General features: G+C 40.8%; 1 protein-coding gene across 1 annotated transcript in view; it reads right to left on the bottom strand.

Moving 5' to 3' along the window:
* The window catches only part of LOC309546238 (uncharacterized protein), a 33,553-nt gene extending 9,243 nt beyond the window's left edge, over positions 1 to 24,310 (bottom strand). Inside the window, exons 1-4 of the mRNA XM_082245808.1 lie at positions 23,176 to 24,310; positions 11,260 to 11,429; positions 5,134 to 5,260; positions 681 to 789 (exon numbers count right to left, since the gene is read on the bottom strand). Coding sequence (XP_082101934.1) covers positions 681 to 789; positions 5,134 to 5,260; positions 11,260 to 11,429; positions 23,176 to 24,248 — 1,479 coding nt within the window. The 5' untranslated portion in view covers positions 24,249 to 24,310. The remainder of the gene's footprint in view (positions 1 to 680; positions 790 to 5,133; positions 5,261 to 11,259; positions 11,430 to 23,175) is intronic.
* Positions 24,311 to 25,076: the final 766 nt, after the last annotated feature.

Here is a 25,076-nt window from a genome sequence, read left to right as displayed (position 1 = left end):
CAGACAGAACCTCCTCACCATCGAAATCGGGGGGCTGTCAGCCAGGAGGAACGATGTGACTCGGGCCATGACCCAGTCCTATGCGACCTCATGAGGCATTTACCTCGCAGGCCAGCCCACGTCCAGTGGGGTTATGTCGCGGCCGACCTAGTGCACAGCTTTGGTCTGCGCGCGCTCACTGGCCAGACTGGGACTACTGGATCTAGATATCCAGCCTGTTGCCCAGTCTTGCAGTTAATTGTAGATCTCACAGGAAATAAAACAGGAGAAAAAATGCTAGGACCTGAGATCCCGGCAGGGAACTAGGTCCTTCCTCCTGACAAGGCAGAAAAAAATTGAAGGCTAATAGAGAGGGGGGATGTATACCACCTAGAACTGCCCATTGGCGTAGCCAAGTTTTTTTTCTGCCCAGTGTCCTACTCCTGTAGGGGGCAGTATAACTCTGTGGTTCTGAATAATGGAGAGCTGTGTCCATCAATGAACGAAAGAGAAATAACTTTTTTAAAACCATGACATCAATGGGTCTAGTTCCACCTTAAGTTCTCATGCCTTTCCCATTGTCGCAAAGCCATTAATTGGTTGACTTTCTTTAAGAACGGTATCATCTCGCTGGCCAGCATTTTAGAATAAAACTGGACATCACAATTTAGTAAGCTGGCACAGTTGGTAGTAGTACTTACTTTGCAACGATATGGAAGTTCTCCAGTATGAGTCCACGTATGCCTCTTGAGTTCTGAAATCCGGTGGAAAGACTGAACACAGAACTCACACTTAAACTTCTTCACTCCACTGGCCAACATAGTAAGATATAGGAAAGCAAAAATGGTCACATCAAACATGTTTCGATTGGAAAATCAACTTTACTAATTTAGTAAAACGAATACATAAAAGTAAAGATTTGTTGGCCAACACACCTCTCTACATCTCATTTGTTGGCTCAGAACACCTCTTAAACTACCCACACACATGAAGTACATGTTGTCTGGGTCTGCTTTGTGGCAGTTGGTGGTCCAATCTGCAGTAGATTTTGCTATCTCCATTGTTGGCCAACTTTGAAAAATGAGGTGTAGTGTAGGCAAGTGCCAACTGTCCATTTCTGGGGTGTTTTGGAGTAACTGTATATTAGAGATTTTAAAGCCTTTATACTACTATATCTTCTATTCATGTAATTTGATATCTAAGTAATACTAATTATTCTCAGAGAAGGTCTAAAACAACCCTTTATGGAGGCACAGCAACTCAAGCAAAGGAGAGACTGGGCTGTAATACATGTATGCCTGCACTTGGGTACACCTAAATTATGGTAAATGTAAGATCAATCTGTTGATTGTTACAACTCCCACATATCCTAAAACCCCTACAATTCGTTTTTCCAAAGTCAGTCAAACGTCTAAAAAAAGTCCTAACAGTGAAACTCCACTTTTATTGAGAGGAAAAAGAAACCAGGTGAGTGTATGTACAGTGCCTTGCGAAAGTATTCGTCCCCCTTGAACTTTGTGACCTTTTGCCACATTTCAGGCTTCAAACATAAAGATATAAAACTGTAACTTTTTGTGAAGAATCAACAACAAGTGGGACACAATCATGAAGTGGAACGAAATTTATTGGATATTTCAAACTTTAACAAATAAAAAACTGAAAAATTGGGCGTGCAAAATTATTCAGCCCCTTTACTTTCAGTGCAGCAAACTCTCTCCAGAAGTTCAGTGAGGATCTTTGAATGATCCGATGTGGACCTAAATGACTAATGATGATAAATAGAATCCACCTGTGTGTAATCAAGTCTCCGTATAAATGCACCTGCACTGTGATAGTCTCAGAAGTCCGTTTAAAGCACAGAGCATCATGAAGAACAAGGAACACGCCAGGCAGGTCCGAGATACTGTGGTGGAGAAGTTTAAAGCCAGATTTGGATACAAAAAGATTTCCCAAAAAGATTTCCCAAGCTTTAAACATCCCAAGGAGCACTGTGCAAGCGATAATATTGAAATGGAAGGAGTATCAGACCACTGCTTTTCTTCAACAGGGACAGGGAAGATGGTGAAAATTGATGGGAAGATGGATGGTGGCAAATACAGGACCATTCTGGAAGAAAGCCTGATGGAGTCTGCAAAAGACCTGAGACTGGGACGGAGATTTGTCTTCCAACAAGACAATGATCCAAAACATAAAGCAAAATCTACAATGGAATGGTTCACAAATAAACATATCTAGGTGTTAGAATGGCCAAGTCAAAGTCCAGACCTGAATCTAATCAAGAACTGAAAACTGCTGTTCACAAACGCTCTCCATCCAACCTCACTGAGCTCGAGCTGTTTTGCAAGGAGGAATGGGCAAAAATTTCAGTCTCTCGATGTGCAAAACTGATAGAGACATACCCCAAGCGACTTACAACTGTAATCGCAGCAAAAGGTGGCGCTACAAAGTATTAATTTAAGGGGGCTGAATAATTTTGCACGCCCAATTTTTCTGTGTTTTATTTGTTAAAAAAGTTTTAAATATCCAATAAATTTCATTCCACTTCATGATTGTGTCCCACTTGTTGCTGATTCTTCACAAAAAAATACAGTTTTATATCTTTATGTTTGAAGCCTGAAATGTGGCAAAAGGTCGCAAAGTTCAAAGGGGCCGAATACTTTCGCAAGGCACTGTATGTATATATATATATATATATATATATATATATATATATATATATACATACATACAAATGCTTACTTGTTCTGTAGATAATATTATTGCATTAATGTCCTTACTACTTAAGGATTTTATATGTAGAAGATACATCCTATCCTATAGATACATATAGTCTGTAAGTGCAAACAGAAGAAAAAAAAAATAAAACTACTGGTAACTAAAGACTAAAAAAAGAAAACGAATGCAGCCACCACATCTTGGTAAGCTGCAATATGTTAAATTTTTAGTTTTGGGTTTAATACCGCTTTAAAGGAACCTCAAAAGTTGGAAAAATGTGTTTAAATAAAATGTATTCTTATTTAACTTCTTATTAAATTCTAGTTTGCCCTAATTACCTTTTTTTTTCTACAGTTAAACTACTTTTTTTAAACCAACATTGACCAAAATAGATATTTTTTTTTAACTTTTTGTCTATTGAATACATACAGTCAGGTCCATACATATTGGGACATCGACACAATTCTAATCTTTTTGGCTCTATACACCACCACAATGGATTTGAAATGAAACAAACAAGACGTGCATTAACTGCAGACTTTCAGCTTTAATTTGAGGGTATTTACATCCAAATCAGGTGAACGGTGTAGGAATTACAACAGTTTGTATATGTGCCACCCACTTTTTAAGGGACCAAAAGTAATGGGACAATTGGCTGCTCAGCTGTTCCATGGCCAGGTGTGTGTTATTCCCTCATTATCCCATTTACAAGGAGCAGATAAAAGGTCCAGAGTTAATTTCAAATGTGCTATTTGCATTTGGAATCTGTTGCTGTCAACTCTCAATATGAGATCCAAAGAGCTGTCACTATCAGTGAAACAAGCCATCATTAGGCTGAAAAAACAAAACAAACCCATCAGAGAGATAGCAAAAACATTAGGTGTGGCCAAATCAACTGTTTGGAACATCCTTAAAAAGAAAGAACACACCGGTGAGCTCAGCAACACCAAAAGACCCGGAAGACCATGGAAAACAACTGTGGTGGATGACCGAATAATTCTTTCCCTGGTGAAGAAAACACCCTTCACAACAGTTGGCCAGATGAAGAACACTCTCCAGGAGGTAGGTGTATGTGTGTCAAAGTCAACAATCAAGAGAAGACTTCACCAGAGTGAATACAGAGGGTTCACCACAAGATGTAAACCATTGGTGAGCCAAACAACATCTAAAAAAGCCTTGACAGTTCTGGAACATCCTATGGACAGATGAGACCAAGATCAACTTGTACCAGAGTGATGGGAAGAGAAGAGTATGGAGAAGGAAAGGAACTGCTCATGATCCTAAGTATACCACCTCATCAGTGAAGCATGATTGTGGTAGTGTCATGGCGTATTGTATTTATTGATGATGTGACTGCTGACAAAAAAAGCAGGATAAATTCTAAAGTGTTTCGAGCAATATTGTCTGCTCATATTCAGCCAAATGCTCATTGGACAGCGCTTCACGGTGCAGATGGACAATGACCCGAAGCATACTGCGAAAGCAACCAAAGAGTTTTTTAAGGGAAAGAAGTAGAATGTTATGCAATGGCCAAGTCAATCACCTGACCTGAATCTGATTGAGCATGCATTTCACTTGCTGAAGACAAAACTGAAGGGAAAATGCCCCAAGAACAAGCAGGAACTGAAGACAGTTGCAGTAGAGGCATGGCAGAGAATCACCAGGGATGAAACCCAGCGTCTGGTGATGTCTATGCGTTCCAGACTTCAGACTGTAATTGACTGCAAAGGATTTGCAATCAAGTATTAAAAAGTGAAAGTTTGGTTTATGATTGTTAATCTGTCCCATTACTTTTGGGCCCTTAAAAAATGGGAGGCACATATACAAACTGTTGTAATTCCTACACCATTCACCTGATTTGGATGTAAAATACCCTCAAATTAAAGCTGAAAGCCTGCAGTTAAAGCACATCTTTGTTTCATTTCAAATCCATTGTGGTGGTGTATAGAGCCAAAAAGATTAGAATTGTGTCGATGTCCCAATATTTATGGACCGGACTGTAGAAAATACAATTGGTGTTCATGCATTACCATTTACATTGTCTACTTATGAATAATAATCAGTCACACTGCTTGCAAAAAAAAACTCAATCTGCTGCAGTTTTATCTGTACCTGTCCCAAATTCAGCAATATATCACTAATGATGCCCCACACCGGCTTGTCTAAATGTTTCTGGTCAGGACCATGAAAGTGCTTTGCACTCTTATTCAATACAATGGAAAGTTTGTTCCCCAGACTAACTCTATATAGGACTGAATGGGAGTACATGTGCATTACTGCCTGGGAAGATTTGGACATGCAACTCTGCAACCTCACTGGCGATATTTTGCTGGATGAGGGACCAGTGAGGATAAGACTGGCAGTGGTGCTGGGGCAGAAAAAAAAAGTGCACTCACACCAAGCTAGGCCAAAGACATCCAAACAATGCTTTATTCGTACCTGCAGAATATTTTATGGCTTTTGTAGTGCTTTACTGCTTGGCCACAAAACTCGCACAACTGGAGTAATGGTGGTTTTCCTGTAGAGGCTTCTATGTGTTTTACTCTGACATGCTGGGTAAGATCACCTGCAACAAACAAATGCTCAATAATACAATTTTATAATGCATTATTCTCATATTCATGCATTCTTGTATCCTTTGATTGTGTAAGTGTTGTCACATGGTTGCACTGGAGAACAGTGGAGGATTACACAAAATGACGGCCCTTTAGTCTTGGCAAAGTAACTGTAGCCTGGAGTTCATCCATGTCCACTGACTCTTTAATTGCACCTGTCCACAGTCAGGAGAAAATATTTAGCTTTGGAGTAATTGGATACATATTCCCACCGGGCGCCATGTTGACAGCATAGAAGACATTATCAGTATAACGCCATGAAGGCTCTTTATTCTTCTGAAAACGCATCAGACAAAGGTGTTTTGATTCTTTTAGGGCTTGTTTACACTTGCTTCAAAATTGGGGCATTGGATACGCTTTTTTTAATGCACTCCAAATGCCAATCAAAGCACCGGTCACTAAATAAAATGGTAAGCTTACAGTCCAGCTCACACGTTGCGTTTGCTTTAAAAATGATACCCCATGTCACTTTCTTGGTGCTCTAAAGTGTCTCCAAAGCTTCGATAGAAGTATATGACATAGTTCGCTAACAGCACCTGCAGCTTTTGCGAGGCTTTTATTCAGTTAGCTTTACTTTACCAAAAAGCAAACCAGAAAGATGTCATCAGCAGTCACTTCTGGTTCGTGTGTATATATTCTGACAGTGTCTGGTGTAGATGTGACACCTTGTTTGCAGCACAGTGTGGAGCAGGAGGAAGGTGAGCAGGGTCCAGAGTGGAGCAGAGCAACTAGTAGATAGCACACGTGGTGTGCAACATAGGAATGCTATAGCGGAGGGTGAACGAGACTGGAGAGTAAGGACTGAGCTGGGGAAGTAGCAGCAGAGCTGGGGGACAGGAGCAGAAGAAACTAACAGATGTTACACGTGGTGCACAGCATGGGAGCAATATAGCAGGAAGTGAGCAGGGGCCGGAGAATAAGGAGGAGAAGAAAACCACAGGATCAGCAGAGCTGTGGGTTACTACTGAGTGAGGGATCAGCAGAGCTGTGGGTTACTACTGAGTGGGGGATCAGCAGAGCTGTGGGTTACTACTGAGTGGGAGATCAGCAGAGCTGTGGGTTACTACTGAGTGGGAGATCAGCAGAGCTGTGGGTTACTACTGAGTGGGGGATCAGCAGAGCTGTGGGTTACTACTAAGTGGGAGATCAGCAGAGCTGTAGGTAACTACTGAGTGGGGGATCAGCAGAGCTGTGGGAAACTACTGAGTGGGGGATCAGCAGAGCTGTGGGTTACTACTAAGTGGGAGATCAGCAGAGCTGTGGGTTACTACAGAGTGGGAGCTCAGCAGAGCTGTGGGTTACTACTGAGTGGGAGATCAGCAAAGCTGGGGGTTATCACTGATCGGGGATCAGCAGAGCTTTGGAGTACTAATAAGCTGAGGATCTGCTAAATTAGGGTACTAATGTGCTGGAGGATCTTCTGAATTGGGGTACTAATGAGATGGAGGATCTGCTGAATTGGGGTACTAATGAGCTAGGGTTCTAATGGGCTCCATCAAAACAAATAGAAAATCACACACACACAGGGCATTTGCCAAGCTTCATTAAAGCTTAAAAAAGCATCACCAAAGCATCAATTAAGCATCAAAAAACACATTAAAAAAGCATGTTGAAATTGTAGGCACATTAAAGTCGAAGCAAGTGTAAGTACTGCATTTATGCAAAGTGCTAGATAGACAGTGCCCCTAAAATAATAAAAATGGCACCTAACCATTCATTTAGACTTTCATACACACAAAAAAAGGAGGCTTTGATTGGGCTTTACATTTAATATCATGCACATTCTTTTTATTTGGAAATTTCATTGAAAGTCATGTTCAAGCCACTGAATGATGTTTTCTGTTATTGTTTATTATGTTGATGCTTTAAAAATTTTCAATCAAAACCATTGAAAATGAAAGTCATGTTCAAATTAGTCTCAACCACGTTGGTAGCCAAACTAAAACAGTTAAAAAAAAAAGAAAACATACAAGAGTTTTTGGTGGCAGCTGCCCAATATTTGTGGGTCAATGAGTAGGCAGCTTTCCAAGTGTTATTTTAGCATATCCAATGTATTCAAGTGAGAAAATAAACAAGCACTTGGCATTTTATCCGGTAGTAGGTTGGGATTTTTTTCTTATTTCAGAGAATGTAAACAATAGTCTTGATTTCTAATATGGGAAGAGGTTGTCACATAGGTCCCATGGGAGGCCAAAGTAAGGGTAGAGAGAGAGAGGAACTCATGTAAATTCTTCCTCCTTTTTACAATTCACGCTGAATTTCACAGAGGAAGAAGATTCTATACTATGCCAAACAAGATTCCAGGTTAAAAAAAAAACTAGCATTCATGACAAGAGAATATCCCACGGAATTGACAAATGGATAGGGGAGGGGTAGGTGCTTCCTTTGTCTTTGTGACTAAATAATGTCTGTGACAAAACCTTTTTTTTATTTCTAATTAGAATTCACCCTTTCACCTACCAAATGTTCTTCTAAGACATCTGCAGTACTCAGATGAACTCCGACACTAAACATCTTGACAGGCTGTAATTGCCTTTTTTTGCAAAGCAAAACGATTATTAACTTCTCAGTTCATTACCAAAGCAAATTTAATTCCTAAATATCAAAAAGCAGGCTGCATATAACAATGAATTATTGTTTAAATAGGCAAGGAAAAAATAGATTATACTATGACAGATGTGGGAAAATAAATAGTCTTTAACCTGGACAATATTTGACTGTATCTAATTGCCCTTTGCCATGTAAAGCTGGGCTGCATTTCCTGAGCAAAGTGAAAGACTTTTTTTGTGTGTGAATCTATTACAATTCTGCATCCTGGGAGAAAAGAACAAATGCGGAGGCATTAATTCAAAATATCATAGGGAGTTCTAGAGGAAGTAGTAACACATTACCACAAATGTTTATTCATTTTCTGTCAAGTCATATCTGAGAAATAAAATGAAAACTTCTGACATAATTACACCGCATTCCAGCTATATATCGTGTATATACCTTAAGATAACACATTATTTATATATATATATATATATATATATATATATATATATATATATATATATATATATACACACACACACACACACAAACAGTTGTAAGTACCTTTTTCTATTTTCTTTTTCCTTTTCTATTGTGTGTTTATACCTTATAGCAGATTTCCAATTCAACTGAGGACACAATTAAAATTGTAAAAATGTTCTGCCTAGAACAGTGAGAAAATCTGGTACATAACTGCTTCAAAATACCGAATTAATTAAATAATGGAGTTAACACAGGATAAACCAGGCAGCATACATTTACTAGCAAAAGTATGTCCATTGCAGAACAGGCAATGTTTGGGTTATTAAAAACAATGTCAAAAATTATAACAACGTACACAATGTACAGACAGGGTACTCGTTTGCTAGTTTTGATTACCTTTTTCATTTATTGTGTTAACAGGTTCTCTTTATGGAAACATCAAAGATCTATTAGGCCTTTATGCCTCTTCTGTGTACATCAAATACATATCACAGACACAAGGACCAGAACTTTGGCAGCTGAATCGTATAAAGCGGGGCTTAGCATCAGAAAAAGCTGGGGCTTAATCTTGCCTTGGGGAAAAATCAAGGCTTTATGTTAAGCATAGGCCTAGAATCCAAAAGGATCAGTCTCAAAACTAACACTGGTTCTTGTAGGGCAATGTTGTGTTACCTTTTTCATTTTAGGTCGAATTAGGTTCACTCAGTAGTGACCAGAAAATATGGAACATCATTTTCTGTAGATTACGTACACATTGTAAGTGTATATAAATGTAGCCAATTGGGAAAATGTAGCCAATTGGTCAAAAAAAAGGCAGTATAAAATGACCAAGAATCTAAAATCTTGACACAAATCTTTATGAATCAATATTTTCAGGGAAAAACACACAATTTGATTTAAATATGAATAAATGTATTAATTTAAATATTTAATTAAAAGACAATGTCAAGTACCAAAATGTATGTAGGTGCAATTTGTTCATTTTGACACAGCTGTGGTTAATCCCAAAGCCAACATGATATGCATTATGACATGACTTTGGAGCAGTGTACACCATCTTACTGCAGGCACCGTTGCTCAGATTTCTTAGTTGGAAGAGCACTTACAAAATTCATAGATGTGACCTGGGTATAGAACCATATACAGGCTTTCTGACATACTAAGAACAATAGAAAATTCTTCCTTCTCCTTTCTTACATAAAACAGACTACAGTAAACCCCCGCTCCATCGCGGCTCAGTTTTTGCGGTCCCGGTATATTGCAGTTTTTTTTGTAATGTTATTTTACTATATAAATCATTAAAAATGAAATATTTTTGTGTTTTCCATAGCTCTTGCTATGTCCCTCAGTATCTTCTATGTGTTTAAATGAGTTTATATTGCTTTAAAAGTGTGTTTAAAGACCTTAAAATGCTTTTACACGTACAGTGACAGTAAAAAAAACAAGCCTACAATGCATTTTAATAGGGTTTTTCTATTTCGCGGATTTTCACTTTTCGCGGCTGGGTCCGGAACGTAACCCCCGCAATGGAGGGGGGTTTACTGTATTTTTTTAAGCCCCTTCAACCAAAAGAGCATTTGTGAGGACAGTTACTGATACTGGATAAAGTAACATGGATTACAACCAGTGTTTCCATTCATCCCAAAGGTGTTACTTGCATTTCCCCACACCAAACCATTTCTTAAAACAATACACAAGCATATGTGTGAATTTTCGCTAAAGCATGTCTACATTAGGTGAAAATATTTGACGGTTTTGTAGCAGTGCTTCTTTATAGTGGAAATTTTCTATTCTAAAGGATAAAATTCACCTTTTTAAAAAAATAAAATAAATGCACATTTTTTTGCAGGTAAAAAAATGTGCATTTATTATTTTTTTTCTTAGGAGCCTGTAAAACATTGCGCACACGATCAGCAGATCACGGGTGCAATGTCCGGCTCCTGCAGGCTGTCAGGAGACTAGGAGAGTGCTCACCAGCTCCCGCCTTTGAGAACTACAAGCCATCAGCTGCTGACGGAACGTGTAGGCATTCTTTCACAAAGCTCTGGGAATGAATGACGCAGCTGCGCTCTTATATTATTGTTGGTGCAGGGAGAAGATGGGGGGGGGGGGGGAGGCTGCAGGAACAGGTTACACGTTCCACCCTCAAAAACAGGTAAAACATGTCCCCAAAAGTGAACTTTTCCTTTAAAGAGGTGAGTAGTTTGAACAGTTTTTATTGTTATTTAGATTTCATATTTTGAATTCTTTCTGTATATGACTATGTGAAAAAGTGGTCCCAGTACTCATTTTCTCTTTATTTACTTACATTATGTACGTGAGTTACAAACATGTATACCATTCAGGGCCCATTCACACTAGGGTGGTCAGTTGTGGCGTAATTAAACCACACCCATTATTGGGCGTTGCATTAAGGCAGCCCATGCCCTTAAATGGGCTGTCCAATGCACCACATCAGTTTACAAATTATAGCTGCAGTACAGTACATTACCACAGTGCAACGTTGGGAATGGGCCTTAAGTGTAATTTGCTTATCACAGGCTCCAATGCAAAATTCCCAGCCGTTGGTCTGGCTAATTCCAATCCTGCAAATCGGTGGGCTGCGTCAACTTTCTTTGTTTATTCAATAGCAGCAGGGATCACCTCTGACATCTTTTGTGCTGAAAAGTCCCAGAATGATTTTATCTTTAGGTAGAGCCCAATAAACACGCAAAATCCACATATATGCCCCTCAGTATTAGAATAAAGCATAGGCAGCAGTAACGTCCATCCAGAAGTAATGGTAACCACAATTCCACGATTTCCCATTTAGAAAAGAAAAAGCCTAACTATAGTTAGTGGCAAAATTTGTACACTGTATACTTTTCTACTCTATAGAAAAACATATGAATACAACATAAAATGTTCAGGAAACATTGTTTTATATACATACTTTTTACTTTATAGGCTTTGTCACACAGATGGCATTTGTGAGGCCTGGCTTCAGAATGGTATGCAATGTGATCATGTAGTTTTTTCAATGTACTCAGTTCCTTCCCACACTGACTGCACTGGTAAAACTTCTTTTCATGCTGGGTTGACAGGTGTAAATCCAACTGACAACTGAAATGTATTAGAGAATGGAAACAAAATGTAAAAAAAAAAAAAAAAAACTATACACAATACTACTATTTCCATTAAATCAAATTTCACCAAAAGGACAGTTTCGAGTATGTGACACAAAAATACATAGTTCAGCAAGACAGCCAAGAAACTAGTTTTTTGTAGTACAGAAAACTGTCAACAGTGACAGTCTCCATACTTCCCCAATACAGATTGGCTATAAAGTGGTTGTAATCCCAATATAGAAAGATTTGCTTTGTTCACTTTTCACTTCAGAGGTTAACAACCGACCACTTTCAAGTAAATCTGTCACAAACCTGAGCAATTTAAAAAGGAATATATGTTGAAGTAATGCAGAAGTGGAGGAAGTCAAAACAATATTGAGCTCTTAAAGAAAAACTAAAACCATTGACTTAACAGCTTCTCAACAAATACATTCAAGGCATGCTGTGAATGATAACTGTCACTTTTGCTTGTGCTCTCAGTCGAACTGTCAAATCTTCAAATGACTGGTGTCCCAACTGATCACATGTGGAGCACCATTGCAACTGCAAATCAAACAGAGGCCAAGGCCCCTTTCACATGGGCAGTCCGGTCTGATCCGCCTGTTCGATTTTCAGACAGACCCGACTGGCCCCCCCATTCTTCTCTATGGGTAGCTGGATGTAAAACAGACTTGTGTCTGTTTACACCCAGCTACCTAGAATCCGGCAAAAACAAACAGAAGGGGGGGGGGGTCTATTCCCCTCCGTCTGGCTGGATCAGATGGCAATCGTGTAAATGGAAAGCTGGTCTGTTTACATATGAATGCCCATGAAGGCTGTGTCCTTGTCCACTCTGTTTAAAGCAGAGTGGACATTGACCCGTCATTTGGCAGCTCAAGTCAGCTCAGCAGGGGATCAGCGTATGGATCCCCTTACTGAGCAAAAACAGATCCAGCCCATGTGAAAGAAGCATAGAATTGGAAGCTTCCTTAGCTGTAAAGGATAGGAGGGCTAAGTTCTGCTTTAATTGTCATGGGTGGCCCTAATTACTAGTACAGTGGTTCAGGGGGTGGGGTGTGCTCTTTTTGATACTACAATAGTATAAACCCAAATATACTGTTAAACATTTAAACAAACAATATTTATCGAACATCCTGTTAAAAGTCATACAATAAAAAACATCAAACGAGTAGTATGAAAGCAACAATAAGGTACAAACAACAGGATTTTGTGGTTACCGTAAAATCCCTTTCTCTGAGTTCATTGATGAACATAGCCTCTTCATATTCTCAGCAATAGGGTTTATAGTGTAACCTACAGGAGTAGGAAACTAGGCAGAAAAATAGGATTGTTCCTACAGCTTACCTGTAAAATCCTGTTCTTGGAGGAGTACATCATGGGACACAGAGCAGATAATAATGACTATCTGGGTTATAGGCTACCTTTAGGTGAATGGACACTGGAAACCAATAGACAGGTAGTTCCTCCCATATAACCCCTCCCATGCAGGAAGAACCTCCGCTTTTGAAGCAAGCAATGAAGATCCCAGAAAAAGAGGGGAGGGACCTCTGTGTCCCGTGATGTACTCCAAGAAAATTATTTTACAGGTAAGCTGTAGGAAAAATCCTATTTTCTTTATTATACATCACGGGACACAGAGCAGGTAATAATGACGATCTGGGATGTCCTAAAGCAATGCCCTTGAGGGATGGAGACACAGAATCCCATAACTGCCCCTGGGCATAGAACAATAGGAACTTATAGTGCTGCTTGCAACAAACTGAGCCCATTCTCGGGCTCTAACATCCACTTGATAAAACCTTGTGAATGTATGAACTGAAGACCAAGTAGCAGCTTTGCAAATCTAAACCAAAGATGATGCACTGCTCAAGAAGCATTCACCCTCCTGGAAGAATGTGCTTTTAACTTAAAAGGCGGAATCATACCCTTTAAGCAATAAGCTTGAACAATGACTTGACAAATCCACCTAGAGAGAGTGGAAGTAGTTGCCGCTTGGCCTTTCCTAGGCCCTTCTGCCAATACAAAAAAGGCATCGGTACTACGGATTAGTGGAGATTACTTCAAATAGACTTTAACTGCACAAACCACATCTAGTGAATTCAACAATCTTTCCTCTGGAGTCTGAGGATTTGGAAAAAAGGAAGGCAGAACCATATCCTGGTTAAGGTGAACACCTGATACTACTTTAGGCAAAAAGGATGGATGAAGCCGAAAGACCACTTTATCCTGATGAAGGATCAAAAATGGCTCCCTACAGGAAAGAGCCGCTAACTCTGAGACCCTCCTGGCTAAGGTTATAGCAACCAAAATGACCAATTTCCTAACTACTATTACCAAGGGAATCTGCCTGATAGGTTTAAAGGGCTGCCTACCAATGACGTCCTTACGAGGATACCATTTCTTGGATTCACACAGAGAGATATAGGATTTCCAAACTCTATAATAGATTCTCCTAGAGATAGGTTTGCTGGCAATAATCAATGTAGCCAAAACCAAGCCCAAGATCCCCCGATCCTTCAAGATTCTGGTTTCAATAGCCAGGCCCTCAAATTCAGCGACCATAAAGCTGGATGGAATATGGGACCTTGGGGGAGCAGATCTGGATGACATAGAAGCAAGCATGGCACCCCCACGGCTAACCTCACAACCTCTGCGAACCAAGGCCGAAAAACCACTTAATCCTGACACTAACCCCTGACAGCTGAGGCCATCGGAAATGCCTAGAAGCTGACATGTTAGGAGGTACCGTAACACTTGGAGCTTGAATAGATGGATGTTTAATCCTTCTTTTATCTGCAAAAATGTGCTTCTTCCACTTAAACTTTTTTGGATGTCTTTATCCAGATCCTCACCAAAGAGACGTTTGCCATGGAAAGGAAAAGCTGTCAGTAGTTTCTTACAGGGTAATTCTGCTGACCAATACTTAAGCCATAGTACTCTGCGCATATGAACAAGAGAAGAACTCCTCGGGAAATCTGTAGGATAGAATCCTTAAGGGCATCTACTGCAAAACACAAGACGCGAGGAAATTCCACAAAATCTTCAGTAGATTCCCCCTGAATAGGCAGACTTCTAATCACCCTTTTAAAGCGATCCTTTAAGGATTGGCAAACACCTATAGCCGCTATAGCTGGTTGAACAGCAGAGCCAGTGATGGTAAAGGAAGCTTTAAGTAAGGATTCCAACTTTTTATCTGCTGGATCCCTAAGGATCAAGGCAATTAGGTATATATGCATTTAGTTCAAGGCAATTAAGCATATATGCTTTTATGCAATATGCGTTTATGGAAGCATGCATTTATGTAAGCAGGAAAGAATGCGTTTTATGCAAATATGTGTTTATGCAAACAGGTGTTCCCGCAAACGTGTACCCATGCAAACATGCATCTTAGCAATTAACAAGCATGCGTTTATGCAACATGCGTCTATGCAACCCTGCGTTTATGCAACCAAGCGCTTATGCAAACACGTGTCCATGCATTTATGAAATATGAGTTTATGCAAACATATATGTAAGTAAGCATGAGTTCATTCAAGCAGGCAGGTGTTTTATGCAAGTATGCAGGCATGTAACATGTTTACTATGCTGCACCAGTTCAACTGCACTTGTCCCTAACTGATTTTTCAGGATGCGCCAAACATCTAGGCTCCAAAACAGCCTTAATGCTGCTTTAAAACAGCCTAAAAATAAGTTCCTGCAGACCAAATGCAAGCTATTCTGGAGACATAACTCCTTAACGTGCAATGATACCCATGCAGGGGTGTATCGACAGACAGTTGTACAAGCCCCCCCCAGATTAAGCAGTAAGTATAGAAAATATACCTTTATGCCTTGACTGGTCACCTAGCTCTCCCATAGAAATCTAGCCATGGGCTGAAGTTATGTCTCAGATGCCTTGCTGATCCTTTAGCGCACATTTTCCACCAAAAATGGTCATCCTACTTCCTGTCTATTCAAGAGTAAGCCATACTAAGCAAACTTGCGCCCTCTAGTGGCTGGAGGAGACACTGCAGTCCAATACTCCTAGAAAGTACACAGGGCATGAACAGTACACTGCCCCCAGTGGCCACTGGGAAAAAGACCAGAACGATAGCTCTCTCTCTTTTTTTTTTTTTTTTTTTTTTTTATAAAAGAGAGGGAAAAATCTACCAGTCCCGCCACAGGATCCTTAGAGGACCCAAACTTCACCCATCATGGTGGGCTTTATCAGTCATTGGACCTTCAAGGACCGGGTCCCCCTTTTTAATGGGGTCCACACACTTGGACCTGTAGAGCACCCTGCTGGCAAACTCTTTCCATTCATCAAGGTCCAGCACCCAGATGGGTCACATTACAAAACCTCGGGTCTTCTTAGCCGAGACTCGGGTACCATCCTTTTAGCGCTTAGCCATTCAAATGGATCCGATCAGAACGCCCTAAGCTGGGACATCATTCTTAGAATTGAAGAGCTTTAACAGCCATGACCACCACCTTCAAGACACTGGCGAAAAAACTGAGGTTCTTCCTGTATGGGAGGGGTTATATAGGAGGAACTTCCTGTCTATTGGTTGCCAGTGTCCATTCACCTAAAGGTAGTGTATAACATATTCATTATTACCTGCTCTGTGTCCAGTGTTGTACGATAAAGAAAGAAGCTCAGCACTGCCTATGGGCAGTCCTGGCTGGTAAACCCCCTCTCTGCTATAGGCAAACCAGTTATTAACAAGCAGTACCCACAAAAAACAAATCAAGATGGGTGGGTGGGTGCTGTGTCCATCAATGAAGTCAGAGAAAGAGATGTTATGGTAAGTAATAAAAAATTCAAGTTTCTCTCTTGTTCATTAACGGTCACTGCCTCTTCATATGTTGACCATAGGGATGTCCCACACAGTGCCAACAAACACAGAGGGTGGGAAAACAGCAGTCAAAACAACCAACATGCTCTCAAACAGGTAAACAGAAAAAACACCCCAAAAAAGGGACACCCTACAGGAGGAGCCTCTTGAAAAAAGTTATGGCCAAAGGAAGCATCAGAAGATGCCCAGGCAGAGTAAAGAAACTAAAAATGTAGCGAGATGAGCTGGGTAGTATGTTCAGAGGGGAACAGCCACAGCTTCAGCAACCCCTGAGGTATCCCCTCAGAACAGGAGGCCACGCAGCAGCATGTTTCTGGGATGGCTGTGATCTTCCAACACAGCCAAACACAGATTGGGATATGGGTGCTGTGATTGGCCTTCCCGATCACGTGATGGCTGTGTCCAAGCACAGCCTTCACAGTGTAAACAGAGACACAGGTCTCTGTGTCAGCTCTCCCCACTAAGCTAAGTTCGGGGGGGGGGCACAGCAAGTATGCCTATGCCGTGTGTGAGAAATAACTTGTTAATATGACATTTTAGTGAAAGAAAAAAAAAGGAATTTATTTCTTCTTTTTCCAAAGAGTTGTAGGAATAAATTACAACTTCAAAAAACTCGCCATGCCTCTTACTAAATACCTTGGACTGTCTACATTCCAAAAAGGGGTAATTTGGGGGATATTTGTACTGTCTTGGCAGAAAAGGCCCCTTTCAGATGTAGCAGTTCTGCCCAACCGGAATCTGCCTGCTCAGCAGGGGATCTCTCCACTGATCCTGGCTGAGCAGGCAGAGGACAGGTCCGTGTCCGCTATGCAGAGAGGACAGGTCCGTGTCCGCTATGCAGAGTGGACAGGACACAGCCCGCTCTCCTCTATGGAGCTATCAGATGGAGAAACACTGCATGTCGGATGCCGGTGGATGTCAGCAAACATCCGCAGCTCTATAGAGATCAATGGGTGGTCCAATCAGGTCCGCATGAAAAACTGACAGGCGGACCCGATCAGTCCGCTGGTGTGAAAGGGGCCTTAGGGCCTCAAGAAATGAGATAGGCCGTCTGTACATCAGGTGTGATCAAAAAAAAATTACTTATTTGCAAAAATTTTATAATAATTTTATACGAAAAATGAATTTTTTTCAACATTTTCGGTCTTTTTCATTTGTAGGGCAAAAAAAAACACAGTGGTAAATAACACCAAAAGACACACCTATTTGTGTGGAAAAAATTATAAAAATTTCATATGGGTACAAACTGCGCTCAAAGCTCAGTTTGATACCGCTTTAGGGTATCAAACTGACCCAGGGTCCTTACTCCTAGAACACTAAGGAGGCATAACTAGTTTGCCTATAGCAGAGAGAGGGTTTATACCAGCCAGAACTGCCCAAAGGTGGTGCCAAATTTTGCTTTCTGCCTAGTGTCCAACTCCAAAAGGTGGTGCTATAAATCCTAGAGTCAAGAATATGAAGGGGCTGTATCTGTCAATGGACGAAAGAGAAAACCAATTGCCTCAAACAAGATCCTGCCCCTCAAGCATCTAGGTACATTTATATCATGTCACACAACTGTACACATTTTGGTCAATGATCAAATACAGACATTGTTGCCTTCCATGTGTATATTACAGTAAGAATCAAGGCTGGATTTTTTGCAGTCTGGACACATTTTGTGAAACCTAGGTATACTTTTCAGGAGGTATATAGATGCAGGCAATGTTCTAATGTATCCATACAATCAGTTTACATATCAATAAATGCATTGACTTTTTCCAACCAGAGGCCAACTGAGAGTCAATTTACTTGGGAGAACTATAGGAGCACCCCAGGGGCCGAATGGACAGACTATACTCTAGTACAGTGGTTCTTAACCTGGGTTCGATCGAACCCAAGGGGTTCGGTGAGTCAGTCTCGTGGGTTCGGCGGAGGTCAAGACACACACCCGACTCCTATGATTCGCGATGACACGCCCCGCTCATTGGCTGCAGGTGATCACGCAACATTGGTGGGCCTATCTGTGCTGCAGGGAATTTGGCGCGCCCAGTAGTCGAATTGTAACTGTCGTGATGGTACGTTGTGTGATTTCTTTCTTAATATTAATCCCTTCATACTATGTCGAGCAAAAAAAGAAAGCGGTCGGAAGAATATGTACAATATGGATTCACATGTATAACGGAACGTGATGGGAGTCAGCGTCCTAACTGCATGATTTGCAATACCAAGTTGAGCAATTCTAGTCTAGCACCGGTGTTCCGTGAGAATTACCTACCCGTGAGAAAAACCTACCCCTCGTCACTTCCGGTTCACGGCACTGTATGTAATGCAGCGCTTACATTAAAACAGCGGGGCTGCAATACGAATCATCTCCGCTCGTGTGCCTGTCACTTCCCTGATCTCGGCAACTAAATATAAAAGCGGCGGCGGGTGTATGTAAACATAAATCACGGAGACGCCAGCCGCTTTTATATTTACTTGCCGAGATCAGGGAAGTGACAGGCACACGAGCGGAGATGACTCGTATTGCAGCCCCGCTGTTTTATTTAACCGCCGCGTGGGTAGGTTTTTTCAACGGTACTCTGTGCTATTTCCATACTAGTGCGCATGCGCACTAGTCTGCTCCTCTGTTGTCCCTTTAGGTATCCGGCCCTGTGAGCATGCGCACTGCTGCGCTGCTCAGCTATTCCTGGCCGGAAGTGACGAGGGGTAGGTAATTCTCACGGGGTAGGTAATTCTCACGGAACACCGGCAAAACTAAGAGAAAACTTCCTTAAGCTGCATGGAGATGGAAAATACAAGTACACAACGCTTGCTGAATTCAAGCTGAGGAGAGCCAGATTCGATGAAAAGGCTAGTCTGCCTGTTCTCGGCTTTGTACCCATCAACAAACCGATCCTCATAGCATCATACCAAGTTGCTTACCTGGTCGCAAAGCAGGGCAAACCACACACCATTGGTGAAACACTCATAAAACTAGCTGTGTTGAAGATGGCGAATATCATGCTGGGAAAAGCGGCTGAAGTTAGGTTATCCCAAATTATGTTTTTGTTTTTGTGTGAAAATCATGTTTTAATGGTTTTGTTCTTTGTTCTTAATGGTTTTGTTCTTTAATGGTTTTGTTCATTTTGTGCACCTATGTATAAATATATACCTAAATATATACCTATGTTTTGAATTTGAAAAAATTATATTTTATTTTTCCAATTAAGAAGGGTTCGGTGAATGCGCATATGAAACTGGTGGGGTTCAGTACCTCCAACAAGGTTAAGAACCACTGCTCTAGTAAATAAAATATTATAAAACAGCGCTACTAGGCGTGTGAAAAAATATTCAAATAAAGTGCACTAATGATAAAAACTAGATCACTCAATAATAGCAATAATAATAAAGTGCATCAGTGACAAAAAATGTAATACCATACAGTCATATAATAATTATTATTAAAGTGCAAGAAAATTATTTTGAAGTAGAGTGCCGAAATGTGCAATAACTGCCAAAGTGCTAAGTATAATGAAGTCCAAAGATTATAAACAGTCCACTTGTATAAAATAAGGTGCTGAATATCGTGCTCCACACAAAGTGCCAAGTGCTTCCAGAGAAACCCTTTTGGGGATCCACTCACCAGACTTAGGATAATTCTGAGCCTTATATATATATCCAAGCGTATAACCAATAGGAAAGGATAAGATGGCTAAGCCTCCGAATCAGCTTCCAACCTCAGGTGCGGGATATAATACAGCTTGGTGTCCCCCAGGATATCTATATGGATGAGCCTTCAATATACCTCCAATCTCCTCTGAAACTCCTCCACGCTTAAATGCTCAAACAAAAGAGGGAAGGAGCCGGAAATAGTGAAGCCCATAGGGTATTTTATTATAAAAAGTAATTTAGAAGCTACTCACAAACATAAATCAAGTATCAGCGTTGCATTGAGATCAGTAGTCACAGTAAGCCGATCCACTTCCGGGTACGCTGCCGGCGACGTTGTGCGACGAATATCTGCCAGGAAGTTACGTCGACGCGTTTCGATCACGTGGAGCACGATATTCAGCACCTTATTTTATACAAGTGGACTGTTTATAATCTTTGGACTGCATTATACTTAGCACTTTGGCAGTTATTGCACATTTTGGCACTCTACTTCAAAAGAATTTTCTTGCACTTTAATAATAATTATTATATGATTGTATGGTATTACATTTTTTGTCACTGATGCACTTTATTTTTATTGCTATTATTGAGTGATCTAGTTTTTATCATTAGTGCACTTTATTTGAATATTTTTTCACACGCCTAGTAGTGCTGTTTTATAATATTTTATTGATTTCTTGGTTTTTTACCTAAGTGAGCAGCAGCTGCAGGTGGTTTTAGTTTACATCATTTTAGCGCGGGTTTAATATTATTATTTTCACAGACTATACTCTAGACCTGCAACTTTAGCGCTTGGTAGTATAGGAAAACCCTAGGTCATCTGCAGTCCTTATAGAAATGAGCAAGGACCCCTTTGCCCCAATGCCACAAAAAAGCCCGGTAGGGCATGTCCAGGTGTTGTCGGGCGGATTGTAACCGGACTTTTTTGTGGCATTGGTCTAGTAAAGGCTTCTTTCTAGCAACTATACAATGCAGCTCATTTATGTTCAAGTATCATTATATTGTGCCTCTTTAAAACAACCACACTGTTTTTTTTCAAGAGCAGCCTGTATTTCTCCTGAGAATACCTGTTGTATCACAAACAATTCTTCTGGCAGTTGTATGCAGTCAATACAGTATGTGTAGCTGCTGACTTAATGTTAGGACCTGTCCTGGAATCCAGCGATGTCAGCACTCCAGCTAATGTTTCCATCGGCTGTCGGCTGCTACCATTGCCGGTAAGGGAACTCGTCAGTGAAGACTTGCGGTTTCACAGCCAGTTCCCTACTGCGCATGCTGCACTCTCTTACTGGACTTGCAGCAGGGGAAGGAGGAGGAGGGGGCTGAACTGGTGATGTACCTTGCCACGGCGTGGTCCGACAGAATTGGGGACAGGGTACCTGTCAAAAACCCGCTCCCCCCCCCCGAAAGGGGCCAAAGAAGCCAAATGTGGCACAGGAGGGGGGGGGGAATCATATAAGCAGAGGTTCCACTTTTGAAGAACTATTTCCAGTGTAAAGAAGAACAAGGAGTTTTGGAAGTGATGGTATGGCTCCCTCAGAGCCCTGATCTCAAAATCATTGAGTCTGTCTGGGATTACATAAAGAGACAGAAGGATTTGAGGCAGCCTATATCTACAGAAGATTTGTGGTTAGTTCTTCAATATGTTTGGAACAACCTACCTGCCGAGTTCCTTCAAAAACTGGCACTGTGTGTACATAGAATTGATGCTGTTCTCTTCATTTATTCTCCATTTTGCTAATTGATAAAAATAAACTATTAACACTTCTATCTCTGAAAGCCTTTTTGGTGAATAGTCCTGCAGCCTCCTGAGACATGTGACATGTCCTACGAGGCTGGGGTGCCAGGAGAAAGGGGGCCCTTCCGAGTGCTGTAAAAGTGATTGAGCAACTGTAAGGCTGCTCAAATCACTTTTACAGGAAAGCTGATCAATGGCTCTAAAAAATTATACCAGGATCATATCTGCAGCAGTTAGGCAAGGGACATCATGCTCGCCTAGGCTAGGATTGTGAAAGTGGGAGCAGATACCAATTATGAAAAAAAAAAATAATATTAATTGGTACTCGCTCTTTCCCACCCCCCAGAAAACCTGTAACTGTAGATACAGGCTGAAGGGAGCAAACCAGGGGGACTTCACTTTTTGTGTGAAGTTCTGCTTAAATTAAGGCGGGACATTGATGAATCCACAGTGGGGGTAGACCACTCAAACATCATCCAGAAACACTTTTGTGCAGGGTTTTAGTTTATGGAAGCGAAGATCAGACACCATGCTAGGGAAGGAAGAAGTGTTGTCCTCGAACTTGAAAGTGGAGCGAACTGACTCATCGTAAAAGAAACAGTATCCCTCAGTTTATGTGAGACCATAGAGGACTAGAATTCAACTGAACAAGATATATCTTGCATCTCTCCGCTGTGAAAGAAGCAGAGGTAATTTTTGACCCCTACAATCAGTAAGGGCTAGGAGATGTGTCAATTGAGGACTCAGAAATGGCCACTGATCAGCTCTGAGTCGATCTGTAGAAAACAAACTTGACCATATGTATGTTATGCTGTAGGCAAACTGAGGAGGGAAAGCCAAAGAAAGATGTCCTCCACATGCATAAACCACAAAAGTTTAAAAATTCAGTTTGCATACAAGCGTGCACAACCCCCACCCCTGCCAGCTATTGTGTTCAGATAGCCACATTGTTCACAGCTGTTTGAATACCCGAACCATAACTACATCTGACAAGATGCATTCACTGTTCAGCACACAATTTTGCCCCTGGCTTCCTAGATTTTTCAGTCATGCTTTTAAAGTTGGGAGGTGCCAACAGGGCCACATACAGCTTGAATTTCAACAAATTCAGCACGAATCAAACAAAATTTGAGCCATGTTATTACTATTGGAGTCTGGTACTTATATATGGTCTCAAATAGTGTCTTATATTAATCTCGGCTCTATGATATAATGCTTTTATACAGATACAGAGAATAGATTAATTGGTGACCAATATGGACAAAGAAACAAGGTAACAGCCACATGTAACACAAGGAAGATTTTTTTCTTTAATCATGCCTATTGAAAAATGTGAGTTAACCATTAAAAATAGTCCATATACATTTCTCTTGAAGATGTGATGGAAATGATGACACAAGCACCAAGTGTACAATTAAAAAAAAAAAGAAGTTGCTATAAGCACCCTTCTTCTGAAAGAAAAGTTAAAGGGACTTTGATGTGTACCAATCAATATGGATGTTAGCCGGTTACCAGTAGTCTGCAGCTCTTACCTGTAGTTGAATTGTTTATCACAGAAGCTGCAGTGAAGGAGGTTTATTCCTGGATCATCTTGGTGATTAAGAAATTCTGGATATGGCAACAGCAGCTCACACCTATCACACCTGTGTACAACATCAGCAGTGTTTTCGTCACCATCTACTCTCTCAACCACACCACCTCCCTGTAAGCCAACAATGGTGGTGTAAATCTTAGGTTTAATGGAATCTTCATGTAATCTCAAGTCATTGAGCGCGGTGGGCTCTAAACTATCTGGAGTGTCCGGCTCATCACACAGATTAATACAGATATCTGCAGTGTCATCATCTGCTTCTTCTGAAGAAGCATCGTTGTGAATTGTAATAGGCATTTGCCTGGTAAAACCAGGAATGAGAAATGAGTTATCTCGAGGTTCATCCACAGGACTGGCTCTACTCAGTCTTCCACTTTTAGCAGATTGTTTATTTTTGAAAAACCCAGGGTTTTGCATTGCAAATGTTTCCTTAAAAAAGGAAGGTATTTTGTGCATCCTGGCTTTGTCTTTAGCCTGGCCCACTGGCTCAAACCTTCTTCTGTCCTCACTAAAGACTCTGTTGTTGATGCTTGGGGGATTATCATTGTGATGGCTTCTTAAAGATGGGCTGTCGACCTCGGTCAGCTCTGACTCCTGATCGGGTACCTCATAATCATCATCAGGAATACAGATTTCCTCCTTAGTATTATTGTTCGGTGGACTGCTGGAAAGTGAGACCACCTGACTAGTCAGTGGAAGGCTGACTTGTAGTTGATGGCCAGCCTGCATAAAGTCTTGTACATGACAAGTTGGAATCTTGTAAGTATATATAAAATCAAGAAGGTGACTAAAGCCCTCCAAGCTAACATTGTCAAGTACCAAAAACTGTTGTTGCTCATTTCTTTTTAAAGCTGCATAGAAGTATTCACTGCAAGCTGATAGGACATTTTTGTGAGCTAAGAATATTTTACCCTCCACCATCAAGGAGACATCACAGAAAAGACCCATTGATTTCTGTTCATTCAGTTTCTGGAGAACAGACCAACCATGAGCTTCTGGAGACATTGGATCCATCCTGATTTCGGTTTAGCAGCAATGCAAACAGCTTACTGAGGCGTTCATCAAGCTGAAAACAATAATCCTAGGATAAAAAAAGAACATAGCAAGAAATGTTTATTAATCAGATTGTCCAGAAAATTAAATTCAAAATACTAACAACATTCAAATCCATTTACAGCTCTGCCCCAAGTTACATCACTAATCTTGTCTCCAAATATCACCCAAACTGTCCTCTCCGCTCCTCTCAAGACCTCCTGCACTCAAGCGCCCTTGTCTCCAGGACTTCTCCAGAGCCTCCCCATCCTCTCGAAAGCTAAACCTCTGTCTTTTGTGCTATATCCTACTCTGGCTGCCTTTAGGTGATCCCTTAAAACTCATCTCTTCAGGGAAGCCTATCCTGCCAACTAACTGAACGTTTATCACTTCTATCCACTCATCCCCCCCCCCCCCCCAGTTATAACCTTTTGTACCACTTGCCCTACCCAATTAGATTGTAAACTCTTATGTGCAGGGTCCTCTTAACCCCTCTTGTATTTTATTGTATTGTAACTGTACTGTCTCCCTTTATATTGTAAAGTGCTGCGCATACCGTTGGCAATATATAAATCCTGTATTATAATAATAACAATAATAATATTAACCTCCCATGATTCTGTAGACGCCATTAAAAAAAAAAAAAGTTATTTAGTGTAAAATCTCCACCCTTTGTGTTCTTTACACCTGAGCAACAGAAGTCTTCTAAGCAACAACACCAATCTTTCAAGCCTAAAGTATAACTAAAGGCAAAACTTTTTTTAGTTTTAGATAAAGTGGAGAGAGATTTAAACCCCTATCAGTTTTTAT

Source organism: Pelophylax lessonae, assembly GCF_965119305.1.
Source record: "Pelophylax lessonae genome assembly, chromosome: 1".
NCBI classification, from domain to species: Eukaryota; Metazoa; Chordata; class Amphibia; order Anura; family Ranidae; genus Pelophylax; species Pelophylax lessonae.
Note: the sequence above shows the minus strand (reverse complement) of the source record. Positions and strands in the feature narration are given on the sequence as shown.